Source organism: Carcharodon carcharias, chromosome 8, assembly GCF_017639515.1.
Source record: "Carcharodon carcharias isolate sCarCar2 chromosome 8, sCarCar2.pri, whole genome shotgun sequence".
NCBI classification, from domain to species: domain Eukaryota; kingdom Metazoa; phylum Chordata; class Chondrichthyes; order Lamniformes; family Lamnidae; genus Carcharodon; species Carcharodon carcharias.
In genome coordinates, this window is record NC_054474.1 from 164,560,724 (window position 1) to 164,576,597 (window position 15,874).

General features: G+C 43.4%; 1 protein-coding gene across 3 annotated transcripts in view; it reads right to left on the reverse strand.

The window, feature by feature from the left end:
• Window positions 1–15,874, reverse strand: part of ralgps1 (Ral GEF with PH domain and SH3 binding motif 1) — a 758,811-nt gene that overhangs the window by 189,958 nt on the left and 552,979 nt on the right. For all 3 annotated transcript variants that reach the window (XM_041193970.1, XM_041193968.1, XM_041193969.1), the window contains exon 11: window positions 11,196–11,289. In XM_041193970.1, coding sequence (XP_041049904.1) covers window positions 11,196–11,289 — 94 coding nt within the window. The remainder of the gene's footprint in view (window positions 1–11,195; window positions 11,290–15,874) is intronic.

Consider the following 15,874-nt stretch of genomic DNA (forward strand, 5'->3'; position numbering starts at 1 on the left):
TTTCGGAAAGGAAATCTGCCGTCCTTACCTGGTCTGGTCTACGTGTGACTCCAGGCCCACATCAATGCGGTTGATTCTTAAATGCCCTCTGAATGAGGGCAATTAGGGATGGGCAACAAACGCTGCCACGAATGTCAAAAAAACAAAAAACAAATCTCGTCTAGACCGTGTCTCCCCCCCCCACCCCCCCCACCCCCACCCCGCCACAACCCCGCCGCCGATGCTTTTCAAAAGCTGTGAGGTTTTTCGTTCTTCCAAAGGGATGTGTTTGGAAACTCTGGGAATGTAATGGAGCATACTCTTAGGACACTTCATTAATCTGGTGAGCTGTTTGCCAATGCAAGGCCCAAATTTTAATTTGCTGGCTGTGCATTTTGTTGCGATTGTCAAGGCCAAAATGGCACAACTAAGGAGAGGATGGAGGGATGGAAAGAATGCACATGGAGCGACCAATATCAGACAGTGCCAGCTGTAAAAACCTTCCATTCATTAGAAACTTTGGCAGACTTTGAAATTAACTTTCAGCAGATATTGTTACTCAGAACAAATTGAATTTACCATTTACCATCAATGATAATCTAACACAGAGTGGAGGGCAGAAGGATTTGAAAATAACCACCAACGTGGATCACATAACTCATAAGCATTTTTATTGAGTGAACTGTCAGTAGCATAGCAACTGGGCTAGTCATCCAGTGAGCCAGACTAATGTCCTAGTCTCAGTGACGGTGACCATTAAAAACCCATCTGCTTCACTGATGCCCATTTGGGGAGGGGATCTGCTATCCCTTCCCCGGTCTGGCCTATATCCACGTGACTCCAGGCCCACAGCAATGAGGCTGACTCTTAAGTGCCCTTGGAAATGGCTTTACAAGCCACTCAGCTAGAAGGCAGCTCACCATCACCTGGCTTTGCCAATGAAAGCATAAGGAATGTTTTGTGATTCACTGTTCCATTAATAGCTGAGAATCTCCTCACAGTGAGCTGCACTTTTTAAAAAATGAATAGTGCCTCCCTGTAGCTTGCAGAGGTTGGGTTTCCTGCCCGTTCGCATACCCATTGATGCAGTCACTGGTGTAAATTCAGTGTAAAAGGCAGCATACATAGAGATGCCTGTATGGCCTTTAAAAAGGCAGTTCAGCTTGCTGAGGCACATTCAAATGAGAGAGGAGCAGTTTGGCTCTTTTCCTTCATTCTCAAACTGCTTTGTTGCATGTCTCACCAATTTATAATCCTTTTGCAGAATAATGGCCTACTGAATCACCGTCTTTACCGAAACACACGCAGGAGGGACAGACTGCTGGGTATGAGTGCTGTTAAGCCGGCCTGGAATGTAAGTTGAGATCTGACAGCTGCCATCGTGCTGATCTCTGGGAGTACAGATCAGGACCCAGTGGAATGGCAATGGCTGATCTCCCACTGCCCGATGCTGCTATCTTCCCAGGATAGCAGCACACACCATGCTTCCACCCTTAGAGCACCATGCCAGTGGAATATGAAAGGTGATGCCAGGTTGTCCAGCAACCCCCACCGAAGGAGCCAGCAATGGCTCTATGCCAGGAGCAAATGAAATGAACACCACCTCCGCCCCACTACCCATCTGCACAGGATGAGGAACCAACTCACCTCACAAGACCCAGCTTTTCAGCTGGCACTTAGAAGGAGTACTGGAACAGGAGACAGAAAAGCAAGTATATATGCCCAGAGAAGCAGGATGTTAGGTTAGACTAACTATTGTTATAGTGCTCAATTGTTCAGTGTCTGATTATGAGTGTCTGTTTACTGATGACGCTCGCTGTGCTCAATTGGTTAAGCCTGGGTGTGGACTCAGAGAAAAGTAAACAGAACTGGAAGTCAGAGCTATAGCATGGAGTAGACATTTTAAAGCACTGTGAATAAAACCTGTTACACGCAGGAACTAGTGTCATCCGTGCGTCGGTCCAGGATATAAAATATGCAATAGGTTACAATCATTGTACTAAAATAGACTGGGTATTTTGTTATTTGTGAAGCTTACAGCAACACAGGAAAGGATGCACTTCTCTGGCGCTAACTTATCACGCACTGTCAAGTTAAAGCCAAAAGGACAGTTTGTTGCGTGACAGAATGGGTAGCGAAATTCCTTTTTTTATCCAAGTGTTGGGAAAGGAAGTCAGACTGTGGTGTGGGCTGAGTAAGACAGAGACAAAGGTTTCTGAGATGACCTATCTGATGGGGGTGTGAGCTGAGTAAGACAGAGACAAAGGTTTCTGAGATGACCTATCTGATGGGGGTGTGGGCTGAGTAAGACAGAGACAAAGGTTTCTGAGATGACCTATCTGATGGGGGTGTGGGCTGAGTAAGACAGAGACAAAGGTTTCTGAGATGACCTATCTGATGGGGGTGTGGGCTGAGTAAGACAGAGACAAAGGTTTCTGAGATGACCTATCTGATGGGGGTGTGGGCTGAGTAAGACAGAGACAAAGGTTTCTGAGATGACCTATCTGATGGGGGTGTGGGCTGAGTAAGACAGAGACAAAGGTTTCTGAGATGACCTATCTGATGGGGGTGTGGGCTGAGTAAGACAGAGACAAAGGTTTCTGAGATGACCTATCTGATGGGGGTGTGGGCTGAGTAAGACAGAGACAAAGGTTTCTGAGATGACCTATCTGATGGGGGTGTGGGCTGAGTAAGACAGAGACAAAGGTTTCTGAGATGACCTATCTGATGGGGGTGTGGGCTGAGTAAGACAGAGACAAAGGTTTCTGAGATGACCTATCTGATGGGGGTGTGGGCTGAGTAAGACAGAGACAAAGGTTTCTGAGATGACCTATCTGATGGGGGTGTGGGCTGAGTAAGACAGAGACAAAGGTTTCTGAGATGACCTATCTGATGGGGGTGTGGGCTGAGTAAGACAGAGACAAAGGTTTCTGAGATGACCTATCTGATGGGGGTGTGGGCTGAGTAAGACAGAAAGGTTTCTGAGATGACCTATCTGATGGGGGTGTGGGCTGAGTAAGACAGAGACAAAGGTTTCTGAGATGACCTATCTGATGGGTTTTGTAACTATCACTACTGATTGCTTGGAGTGCTCTTCATCCTGAGCATCTCCTTGCAGTTGAGGATTGACTGAAGCCAGAGCCTCCCAAAGATAAGTCGAAGTGAAACCCATCCCAAGTGGCAAAGTTGTGAAGGGCACAGCAGCTAGTCAGTGATTATATTTCAGATTCCCTCCTGACACATCAGTACTGTAGAACTATGTTTTTAAGAACCCAATGGCCCTCTCAATCAGCAGCCTGGTAGCTGCATGTGCATCACTGTAATGTAGCTGTTAGCCATGGGAATAGGGGGAGGATTTGTTGACCAACCAAAGCCAATTTGCATCTGATTCTAAGGTCAGATAGGACAGACTGATGAAGGATAAAGACGTCAAGGGCATTAACTTGGAGGATCCTTTGATTGTCATACGCGGTCTAGACAACAAGAAAGTGGAGACCCTCCCTGTTTAGGCTCTGAATAGGTAGTCTCATGTTGTTCTGAATGCAATGTGTGTGACCACATCGTGGATGTTCATCAAGCAAGGTATTGGCTGTTTGTTCCTGCTGCAATGCCATACCTCCAGCCTTTCCACTGTCATTTTTAACATTTGTTGACTGGAGATGTGGAATGATACCAAAAATGAAATGCTCCCTCAGAGTTTAGAGTCACTCAGGGCACTTTCAGTGTTTATGGATTCCATCAGGACACTCAGTAAAGTGAAATCAGAATTGGGGAGCAGGTGGGTGGGGGAGGGGGGGGGGTGTTGGTGGGCAAGAAAGAATGACTAGCAAAAATGCTCAGAGGAGCAAAGGATAAGATAACAAAAAAGAACAGAAGAGAGGTAAAGATTAAAGAGGAACAAACCAGGATCTTAAGAACAAGCCAGTCAGCACAGCAGGAGGAGGGAGTGGGCCATAAGACACAGTATTACAGAATACTTGGAACCATTGACATTTACACCCACAGGAGACAACCTTCTAGCCCAATATATCTGTGTTAGCTTTTTGCTGGAGTAATCCAAAACCGAATGCACTGCCTCGCTTTCTCCCTGCGGCCCTGTATCTTTCTTGGTTTCAAATATTCATCCAATTTTCTCTTAGCAGTTCCAATGGCTTCTGCCTCAACTACGCACTGTGACAAAGCATTTCTGCAATCTTGTGTAAGTCCAGTAAATAACTGCTGAAAAAATCCAATATGTGTGCACAAGACAATCTTTTCAGTGCTCTGAATGACCTGCCAGGTGATACCCTTCCTATTGTGTATCAGATAAAACAACTTGCAAGGGTCATGAGGACTCGAAACGTCAACTCTTTTCTTCTCCGCCGATGCTGCCAGACCTGCTGAGTTTTTCCAGGTAATTCTGTTTTTGTTTTGCATTTATATTGGGTCTTTAATATAGATCAACGTCCCAAGCTGCTTCACACTTTAATCAAAGGCTTTACCGGAAACTTGGTCAAAAAGTGGATTTGGAAGATACCCAAGGATAGCAGTAAATGATGGGACAGGGGAGTTTAGGGATGGATTTCCCAAGCATGGGGCCGAGAAGCCTGAAAGCACGGTTGCTATGGTGGGGCGAGGAGAGTGGACAATGCACAAAGGACCAGAGTCAGAGGAACAAAGAATGGTGGGAACTTTAAGGCTGGAGGAGGTTTACAGAGATAGAGCCAAAGGCCATGAAAGGATTTAAACACTGGGAGTTAATGTATGTCAGCAAAGACAGGAGTGATGGGTGAGTGGGACCTAGTGCAGCATAACGGACAGCAGATGAACTGAAGCTTATGGAGTGTGACAGATGGGAGACCAGCCAGGATTGGAATAGTTGAGTCTCTATACCATTTTAGAGAAAACTTGTTACATGTATAATCTGTCAAAGTAACTGAAGGAAAGACTTGTTTATATTGAACCTTTCATACCCTTAGGACATCTCAAAGTGCTTCAAGGCCAATGAATGGCTTTTGAAATAAAGCAGGGGAAAGACTTGCGTTTCTAAAGCCCCTGTTATGACCTCAGGACATCCCAAAGTGCTTTACAGCTAAACTATTTTTGAAGTCTATTCACTGTTGTAATTTTGGAAACCCAACAGCCAATTTTCACACAACATGCTCCCAGAAACAGGAATGTGATAATGATCATATGAACGGACGAATTAAGAGCCGGAATAGGCCGCTTGACTCCTCGAGCCTGGTCTGCCATTCAATAGGATCATGGCTGATCAACCCCACATTCCTGCCTATCCCGATAACCTTTCATCTCTTTGTTAATCAAGAATCTATCTAGCTCTGCCTTAAAAATATTCAAATATTCTGCTTCCATCATCTTTTGAGGAAGGGTTCTAAAGACTCATTACCCTTAGAGAAAAAAATTTCTCCTCATCTCTGACTTTTCAACAGTGACTCCTAGTTCTAGGTTCTCCAACAAGAAGAAACATTCTCTCCACATCCATCCTGTCAAGACCCCTCAAGATCTTAAAGATTTCAATCAAGTCACCTCTTATTCTTCTAAACTCCAGTGGGTGCAAGCCTAACCTGTCCAACCTTTCCTCATAAGAGGACCCGCCCATTCCTGGAATTAATCTAGTAAACTGAACTGCTTCTAACGGATTTACAACTTTCCTTAAATAAGGAGACCAGTACTGTACACAGTACTCCAGATGTGGTCTCACCAGTGCCCTGTACAACTGAAGCATAACCTCCCTACTTTTGTAATCAATTCCCCTCACAATAAACGATAACATTCTATTAGCTTTCCTAATTACTAGCTGTACCTGCATACTAGCTTTTTGTGATTCATGCAAGAGGACACCCAGATCCCTCTGAATCTCATTTAGATAATAAGCTTCTTTTTTATTCTTCCTGCCAAAATAGGCAATTTCGCATTTGGCCACATTATAGTCCATTTGCAAGATCTTTGCCCACTCACTTAACCCATCTATCTCACTTTGTAGCCCCCTTATGTCCTCTTCACAATTTACTTTCCTACATTTCTTTGTGTCATCAGCAAATTTAGCAACCATGCCTTCAATCCCCTCATCCCCTCATCCAAGTCATCTACATAAATTTTAAAAAGTTGAGGCCCCAGCATTGATCCCTGTGGCACACCACTCGTCATATCCTTCCAACCAGAAAAAGACCCATTTATGCCAACTCTCTGCTTTCCATTAGCTAGCCAATCTTCTATCAATGCCAATATCTTACCCCCTACAGCATGAGCTTTTATTTTCCACAATAACCTTTGATGTGGCACTTTATCAAATGCCTTCTGGAAACCTTAGTACAGTACATCCCCTATATCCACGGCACATGTGACTCCTTCAAAGAACTCCTATAAATTGGTTAAACATGATTTCCCTTTCACAAAACCATGTTGACTCTGTCTGACTGCCTTGATTTTTTTCTAAGTACCCTGTTATAACATATTTAATAATAGTTTCTAATATTTTCCCTGTGACCGATGTTAGGATAACTGGCCTGTAGTTTGTGCTTTCTGTCTCCCTCCCTTTATGAATAAAGGAGTTACATTTGCTATTTTCCAATCTAATGGAACCTTTCCCAAATCTAGAGAATTTTGGAAAACCAGTGCATCAATTATCCCACTAGCCACTTCTTTCAAGACCTTAGGGTGAAGTCCATCCAGACCTGGGGATTTGTCAGCCCGCAGCCCCAACAATTTGCTCAATACCACTTGCCTGGTGATTGCAATTTTCCCGAGTGTTCCCTCCCTTTCATTTCCTGATTTACAGCTATTTCCGGGATGTTACTTGTATCCTCTCATGAAGATTGAAGCAAAATACCTGTTTAATTCACCTGCCATCTCCGTACTTTCCATCATCAATTCCCCAGACACGTTTTTTGTGATGTTGGTTGAGAGATAAATATTGGCCAGAACACCAGGGCTAACTCACCCACTCTACTTCAAAACAGTGCCATACATCTTTACATTGACCTGAGAGAGCAGGCGGAGCCTCGCTCCCAGGTCACATTTGAAAGACGGCACCTCCAATGGTGCAGCACTCCCTCAGTACAGCACAGTAGTGTCAGCCTAGTGTAGTCTCTGCTGTTATGTAGGCTAACAAAGTATCCGACTTATCTTATGACTGTTTGTGGGGCAAATGATCAGTTAACTTGTTTCTTGGTGATACTAGTTGAGGGATAAATGCAGCCAGGCTACAGCAGAATTCCCTTGATCTTCTTTAAATAGCGTCGCGAGATCCTTTACATTCCACTGAACGGCTGGCCGGGCCTCAGTTTAACATCTCGTTTATAAGGTAATTACATTTTCCTCCATTTCAATAATTAGGAAGTCTTGTGAATCAGTGGGAAGTGTCCTTGCCTTTAAGCCAGACGCTCTGGCCAAACAGTTTGAGTATCAACCTGCAAATCCTTCCGACACAAGCCAATGGCAGGCAGTAAGAGTGGGAAAGATTCCTGATAAACTGTGTGATGGAAAGAAATTGGAGCCTCTCTCGCTCCAGACTGCAACATGGGTGTAAAAGAGGATGCTGCCATTGCAACTCGGACTCCCTGAATGAATCCGTAACACAACACCACCACATTTCAATATCTATAGGACGGTACCTCAAACAATAAATCACCACTGATGCAATATAAGTCCACACGTCTGGAAATGATAAAAGCTACAGCCAGTTTCACAAGATAGCATTGTTTTTATTCTATAGTGTGACCTTCTGTCAAATGATGTGGGCAAGGGTTTAAAAGTGCAAGTCCTCGGAAAAAGCCACAAAATGGAAGGCCATTGTAGGGAGAAGTATAGACAACAAATTCCGAGAAAAAAATGTGTGTAGCTGCTCACATGCCAATCACTTTGAACAGGGAAACATAGTGTGAAAAGAAAGAAGAGAATCATAAAGCATCATTCAACAGCAAAAACATGCTCCTCCAACAAACAGCGTACAATCTTCTGTACGTTGGTTCTGGCTGACAGAAGGAGATGCAAGTAAACCCTCCGAGAGGCTGCAGCTTTGTGAAACATCTTCCATTAGTGCGACAAAAGTTCAGGCCCAAATATATCACAGCCTATCATTCAACCCTGTCCAACTGCTGACCAACAGCTAAAAAATTCCATGGTCTCGGCAGCACTAAAATGATCATAGAATATCAATCCTCTCTGAGAGACGCAGTAATAACTGCAATTCAGCCAGGGCTTTCTGGCCCCACCGCTGACGGGCATCGTCACGGGCAGAATAGGAACATTTGGAGAGCCATTGGCTTTTGACGGCTCTCCAAATTTTCCCTGCCCGCCCACGATGGTGCCTGCTGGTGTCGGAGCTGGAAAATCCCACCCGCAGAGACAACGATCGGAGATTGGAGAGGAGAGCAGGATGGTTATCTGGTAACATCATTACTACAGCGTCTTCCCCAGATTGGAATTATTTGATCAAACTCAACAATATTGGATCTTAGATTGGAAATACACAGGGATCCAAGTTACTTTGGAAACATAGGTTATAAAAAAGATGTGCTAATAAGTTGAAATCCCTTCCAACAGCTTTTTTTTTAATAAGCTTCAAAGCTAACGTTTTCCTGTAACTTTTAGATGCCAAAGCAAATTGGCTAAATTCCTTTTCTTTTCTTTTTCCACAGACAGTGCAATCTGTGCTCATTCAATTCGGAACACACTCAAAGAGCTTATTTCTTGAAAAGGCACATTTTCCATGATTCCCATGCACAAAACTCTTTTCTGTCTAAATAAATATGATTTTTTTTTACGTTAAGCAGTTACCTGTCTGGAATCTCATCCCTGTCATCGCAATGTGAAAGTTAATTTTGACGTGATTTGCGCTGTTTCGCTCCTCGTATTTCAGCGCCTCGCCACGATACTAAATTTTAAGCTTTCCCCGTGGCTCTTCGTCAACTGTTCGGAAGCAATCAGGGGCCCAGAGGCATGTCTCCACCTCTGTACTTTCAGCTACATTCTGGGCCATTCATCAGTGTTTAAGGGTAGAATTTTCCGGTCGGCGTGCGGATATGGACCCAACATGCTGATGCGTAAAAATGACGCGCGATGACGATATTTCGTTCAGCGGGCGTGCGCCGGACTCGGCCCCGCCCCCGCCGAAATGTGAACGGCCTATTAAGGCCATTGAGAAATTGATTGAGCCACTTGTGAATGCTGCCCGTCCAACCTTAAAAGCTTTTATTAAATAAATAAATAAACACATTTCCACAAGTATAAAAAAATGTCCCCATTCATGTGACAGTCGCATGAGGGGACATGTTTAAATACATCTTTTAGTCAATTATTTAATTGTTTTAATACCCATTCAGTCTCCCTGAGGCAGCTCTGTGCCTAAGGGAGTTTGCTGCGCTCTTTAAGAGCGCTGGCGCCAGCTCTCCCTCCTCCCCCCCCCCACCCCCCCGCCCACACAGATAGCGCTGAGCGTTACCGGCTGCATATTACTTTGGGCGGGCCTTAATTGGCCCGTGCGCATAAAATGACAGCGTGGAGTTGACGGCAGGCGGCAATCAACTCTGCGCCCGCACCCACCCGCTCCTGTCCAGCCCGCCCGCCCACCCCAGGAAACATGCTGCCCTAAGACACCGATGTGGATATGAACAATCCCATGGCACGATTCAAACTTCGCCTCTTAAGTAAAAAAAAAACCCAATGGCCAATGAAAACATCTGAAAATTAAAATTGTCATTGATTGTCTGCTCGTGGGACGAGGTGAATGTTCGGCCCTGATCTCTCATGTTAAAGCTGTTCCCATTTTGATAGCATTTCCACTGGGCACGATTATTTACTTTGCCATAGACTGAAGCCACAGCTATGGTGGACATACATCCAACGTTGACTTGCGCGGCAACTCAGTCGGAAGCGTCATCAGGAACAACACCAGCCCTACATCGTCAGAAGTAAACTAGTTGACACTTAGTTGATGCTCTGTGTGAATAGCCTCAGAAAGCTGGTTCTATTTTCACTCTGATACTGTTGCTCCTCCTCAGAAACACGGACTGGCTTGCCCCAGCCAGCCTCATATTGAGCTGCCTATTCTTAAACTTTGCTCCTTCCAAATGGACCAAGTTCACAGTGTTTGGAGGCAGCAGCCGCAATGGGGGTTGAACCGCCAATCACTCAACATACACCATTAAGATGGTTATTCGGATCTGTTTTGCAGTCTCGTGGATTCTTCCAGGTAATGCGCCAGGTGAAATGCTTGTCCGCTTACAATCCCAGTTCAGTCTAGTCCAAAACTGGATTTAATTAGAGTGAGCTTATTTTTAAGACCATTGGGAGCTCAACAATATCTACTAGTGTTAGTTATCTCCATACACCCAGCAGTACATGACTATATACTTAATGTCTGCAGTACATAAAGAAGCTCTATGGGGGAAAGAATGCTTCATACAGGAAAACCTATAGACTGGGAACCGCATTACACAGCGCATCTCTGTGCATTACGCGCTTCAAGTTTAGATGTGGTCTGCTGGTTGTCTGTAGCCCACAATTTTAACTCCTCTTCACAGCATGAAGAGGTCTGTTTTCTCTTCTTAAAAATATGATCATTACTATGTGATGACAGCAGCCTCCCACACAAACTAACTCTGCCAGGATGGGGGAAAGCTAACTCCTCCACTTAAATAACCGTCAACCATCATGTTTGTTTTTCTTGTAATTCTGGAACCAACTCTCTTTTTTTTTTAAGCTGCAGAAGTTGGTGTTTTAGAGAGAACACTTTTTCCTTCAGAATCTAAAACGGATACAGTCCACGTGTAGTCATTTTGTTACTTTTATTAGATTTTAACCATAATCATTTCTGACCATTTTTCTTTGTACACGGAACATGTTTACAGTAAAGAGATTTTTTTTTTAAATATAAATGTTGTGTTAAAATTACTACACTTGGTTCACATCTTGATGTTTTGGTGTATATTATACCACAGTCAAAACACTTCCGGTCTTTCGTTCGTGAAATTATCTTATCCAAAATAAAATTCCGACAAACATCATAATTAATAAACTGTAAATAGTCCAGACCCCGAGGTGAGGTAATCGTTATTTCTAAATTACTCAACAATTCCCTTGTGAGTCTCTTATTCTCGTATAAGGTACAGAAGTGTGCTGGCAACTTGAGCAGTGCATTACGTAAGTTACTTCCCCAAACAATGCAATCCTTTCATTGGATACTTTATAGTTGTAAAACAAACTTTTGCACTCACTTGTAGTTGTCCTCTTCGACAAACTTTTGTAGCTCTTCGATATACCGTACAGATTTCAAGTACTTCTGCACATGGGGTAATGTTACCAGATAGTCTGTGAAGAAAAGTAATGTACCACTTATTAGTCAAATCACCACAGTGAGAAATGTAGTTTTAAGTTTTTTAGTTACAAAGAATATTTTCTTTCATTGGGAAACCTTGGTGCAGGTGTATGGTCCTAAGTGCAGAATATCACTCTAACTCATTCTTTTGCGGCACCTCAAAACCAGAATTTTTCACCTTTCTGATTGCTCTCCATTTAAATAATATTCTGCTTTTCTATTCTTCCTTCCTAGGTGGACAAGCTCGCGCTTTTCCCACATTACATACTCCGTATAATAAATGTCTGCTCACTGACTTAACCTATCTAAATCCTTTTTGCAAACTCCTTGGGCGGGATTTTCCGGCCCCGCCAAAGGTCAATGAGCTTTTGTCGCCGAGTCTCCTGCGCAAGTTCCCACCACAAAAGGGCCAGAAACTCACGGCCCTTGTGTCCTCCGCACAGCTTGCTTTTATACATCCTTTTTTGTAACATCAACAAATTTGGCTACAACACAGAAAGTAACAGGAGGTCTCCACGGGTTTGTGGACTAAGTTTTGCCTTCCACCTGAAAGACATCACAAGGTGTGAGCATTAATGGGATCAAGGAATAAATAAAGTAACGTTGAATAAAAGTAAAGAATTATGTAATATAAATGATAGATTCAATGACGTTTTACATATTTATTCATTTGCCTATTTGTACAAACGCTGATGGCATCACACCACTTTTAAGCATGGATGGCCAAATCGTTACAGCTAATTTATATTAACGTGAGGCTACAGCACTCTTGCGGTGCAGGGGGTCGCATCCCTGCCTCGATCTGCCGGTTCGAGTCCCACTCCAGATATGTGACCAAATAGGCTGAGTATCAACTTGCAGTTCCTTCCAACACACGGCAACAGCAGACAGTAAGAGTGGGAGAGACCCCTGTTCAGCCACGGATCTGATGGAAAGAACATTGGAGCCTCTAACATCGTTACCCATAGCTCCAGAGTATGACATGCATGAAAACGTGTTTGTTGCCACAGCAACCCAGACTTCAAGTGAACACATCATCACCATAGCACTCTTTGTAACCTGCCAAATCAAATAAAAATACCAGAAAAGTACATTTCTCAGAAAAAGGAGATGTCTTCAAAAACTCTACAGATGATTTGTATTAGACAAGAAAATGATTTTTTAATATTATGTGATTGCTTCGAAATGATATGATAAACATCTGGGCAAGTGTATTTAAAACCTTTTGTGATTTGTTTGAAAGATTAATATATATTCTTAAATACAGACAATAATTTTCAAGTTATTTAAATCTCTTGAAACTTCTGCACCCCAGTGAACCAAGGAACATATCCAATGGAGAACTCAGCTGTAGATCCCTGGTTAGGTCTCAAGTCAGCTAAGCTGACCTGAGCAAGGTCAGACCGAGAATCTCCTCTAAAGCTAAAGGAGAGCTGGCACAGTGGTAATGCTAATGCCCTGGGGACATGGGTTCAAATCTCACCATGGTAACTGTTTAAAATTAATCAAATCTGGAATTGAAAGCTGGGGCCAGGAAACTACCATTGTGATGATGTGTGCCAGACAGATTGAATCCACAAGGGAAACTTGATCCCACTATCACGACTGTTTTGCAATTTGTATTTATTTCGAGATGTGTGCCCTGAATTCAGTAGTAACAAGTCCACAAAGACTTTAGAGATTTTTTAGAAAACTAAATTAAACATTTATTAACAAAAGAAAAGATTTCAAGCACATACCTTGGTCTATAAATTGCTACTATAATAACTCCTAAAACCCCTAATTAATCTGGCTTCCAGTTACACCCCTGTTAAGGCAACAGTAAAAACAAATAGATTTAAACGGATCTAGGTAAGTCAACACAATACCCTGGACAGGTGGCTTTTCCCAGCTTCGGTTGTGTAGACACCAGGCTTAATGCACAACTACTGGATTTCACACATCTGGTAGATCTTATGATGCCTTCCCTGACGCATAACCTCATTCTCCTTTATACAACTCCATTGTTCCTATATGTCTCTCGAACTTTACCTTTCTCATAGTATGAGCACCATGAAAAGATTTATGCTATCAGTAACCTTTGGGAGAAATAAACACACTACTTGGCCAACCTTCTCTGTCCAGGTGTAACATCCTACCATCTCTTTGAAATTCAAACTGCCCTGATTTATCTAAAAATGCAAATTCTCCTTGCCTTACATTCTAAAACTTCAGCCATGTTTACATATTTAGCATTTCACACTTAGCTTCTTTTGATGAGTCAAAGCCTCCAGACCAGCTCCAATTCAATTAAATCCCTCCCCCACTAAACACACATGCACAGAAACGATCCAAACCCCACTATTAACCTACTTTTACAATGAATCACAATAATATTATGAGAATTATTATACTTTCGAGACAACCATCCACTGTCATAAAAACCCATCTGGTTCACTAATGTCCTTTAGGGAAGGGAGTCTGCTGACCCTATCTGACCTGTCCGATGTGATCCACAGATCCAGATCCACAGCAGTGTGGTTGAATCTTAACTGCCTACAAGCAACCCTGTTCACAGACAATTAGGGATGGGCCACAAATGCGGGCATTGCCAGCAACATCCACATCCCACTGAAGAATATATCAAAGAAAGCTCACCTGGCATAACAATGGGGTACAATAATAGGCCTCGATGTCCATGGATTAGTAAGGGAAATATCAGTTGATGAAGAGAAAATTCACAACACAAAAGACTTGATTCCACCCACCTGGGCTAGTATTTATTGACAGAGCTTAATGGAATTCAGAAAACCAGTTATATCTGAACTAATTTGCAGTTAATCTCTAAAGGTGTCATTGTCTGTCAGGATATTATTAATTTCACTTATTACTGGCTTATCAATTGATATTTGCAATTGTTCCCTATTGTGCTGTGTGGTGCACTTTTCACTTCCTTGCCCAGCCCAATCTGAGGTGCAATTTCAGTCTTGTCACATTAAGAATTTTAGGATGCTTTTTATAACTTGGAGAGAGAAAGGGCTCGCACAAGATGTCCTTTGTAAGGCTGTATAGGTATAACTTTCTTCATAAGTTCTTCAGGAGAAATAATATCCTATAATTGAAGTGCGCTAAATAAGCGAGAACACAGGAATGGGAAAAGTTGTGAAAATTTTACAAAAATTAAATTAGAAACGAATAATTGAAATTTAAAAATTATTCAGCTACTGGGGTTTGGAATCCTTTCAGAAATCAGCTGCAGCTAATTCTTTCCAGTTGCAAATGTAACAAACGGCTTACATTTGGATTCAACAATCGCCTGACATAAAACTCTTTAGCTTTGGTCAGTTTCCTACTCATTAGCCAACACTGTTTTTGGCTCCTTATCAATAAAAGCCAAATACATCACAAATTGATTTTTATTCCCCCTAACCACTTGACGAAACAGGTTACAATCGTTGAACTTGATGAGACAAGGAACATTATGGAGCATGCTTTACCTGATAACAGTCACTATTTGAAGGCTTTGTATAAACAAAGCTTTAGCACTGGGAATGGGGTTTGTTTAGAGCCAGGACACCAGAACCTCTCACAATCCAATTTGTACCAGGCACAGTCAACCGTGGAATTCTACTCCATTTATCATTGCTTCCAATTTAACAGTCATGCTTTTGTACATTTTTTACCGTTTAACAAGGGAATACGTTATCTTTTGTAGCTTTCTATAAAAAGGGAAATCTGATAACCTCTGTAAACTTGTGGCCTGGGTTTGGCATTCAACAGCAAAGCGATGGTGCTGGCTGCTGACCTTGCTAGAAAGCTATCTGCAAAGACCTCTGCGCTCCCTGTGGTGCGGAGGTCTCTTTTCCTGGGTCGGAATCTTGCCCTTGTCGGGCGGGCTCATCGGGGGTTGGGGGGGGGGGTGGTCAGGAAGGGGGCTGCCACTCTCGATCGAGGCTGGAAGGTGATTTCGCACTGGCGAGCCGACGGAGGCGTGCAACACGAGCGGCAGCGCTCGGCGCTGCATGTTACGGGCAAGTGGGAGGAGGAGGAAGACGCGTGAGGGGGGCGAGTGTGACTTTAGTGCATGCACACTTCACATCCGGGGCTTCCTCAGGGAGATGAAGCATTTTACAAAAAAAAGCTAATGTAATAAAACATGTCCCCTCATGTGACTCTGTCACACGAGCAGGGACCGTGTTATTAATTAAACTTTACGTTTTTATTTTATTTTTTCATTTAATTTCTTTAGGGAACCTCATCCCCCGCCTGAGGTTGCCTAAAAAGTGCAAGGACCGCTGGGCCTTTCCGCCTGCCCTCCAGCTGTAAGGTGGGATGGGGCAGGGAAACATTCTATCCCAACTGATCCTTCAATGGCCTCGAGAGGCTTTTGAGTTGTTGGCGGGCACGTTGCCACACTGGCACGCGACTGTGCGGTGAGGCTGGGACGCTCACCTAACGCCACGGCATGTCATTTTGCGCTCAGTTGGGTCAGGCGCCCGCCCGGCTAAGAACTTTGCCCCCGACCTTAGTTCAAATCTGGCGCTAAGTCAAGGGGGTCTCCAGGTTCCAGCAACAGTGATGTCAGGAAGTAGGATAAGC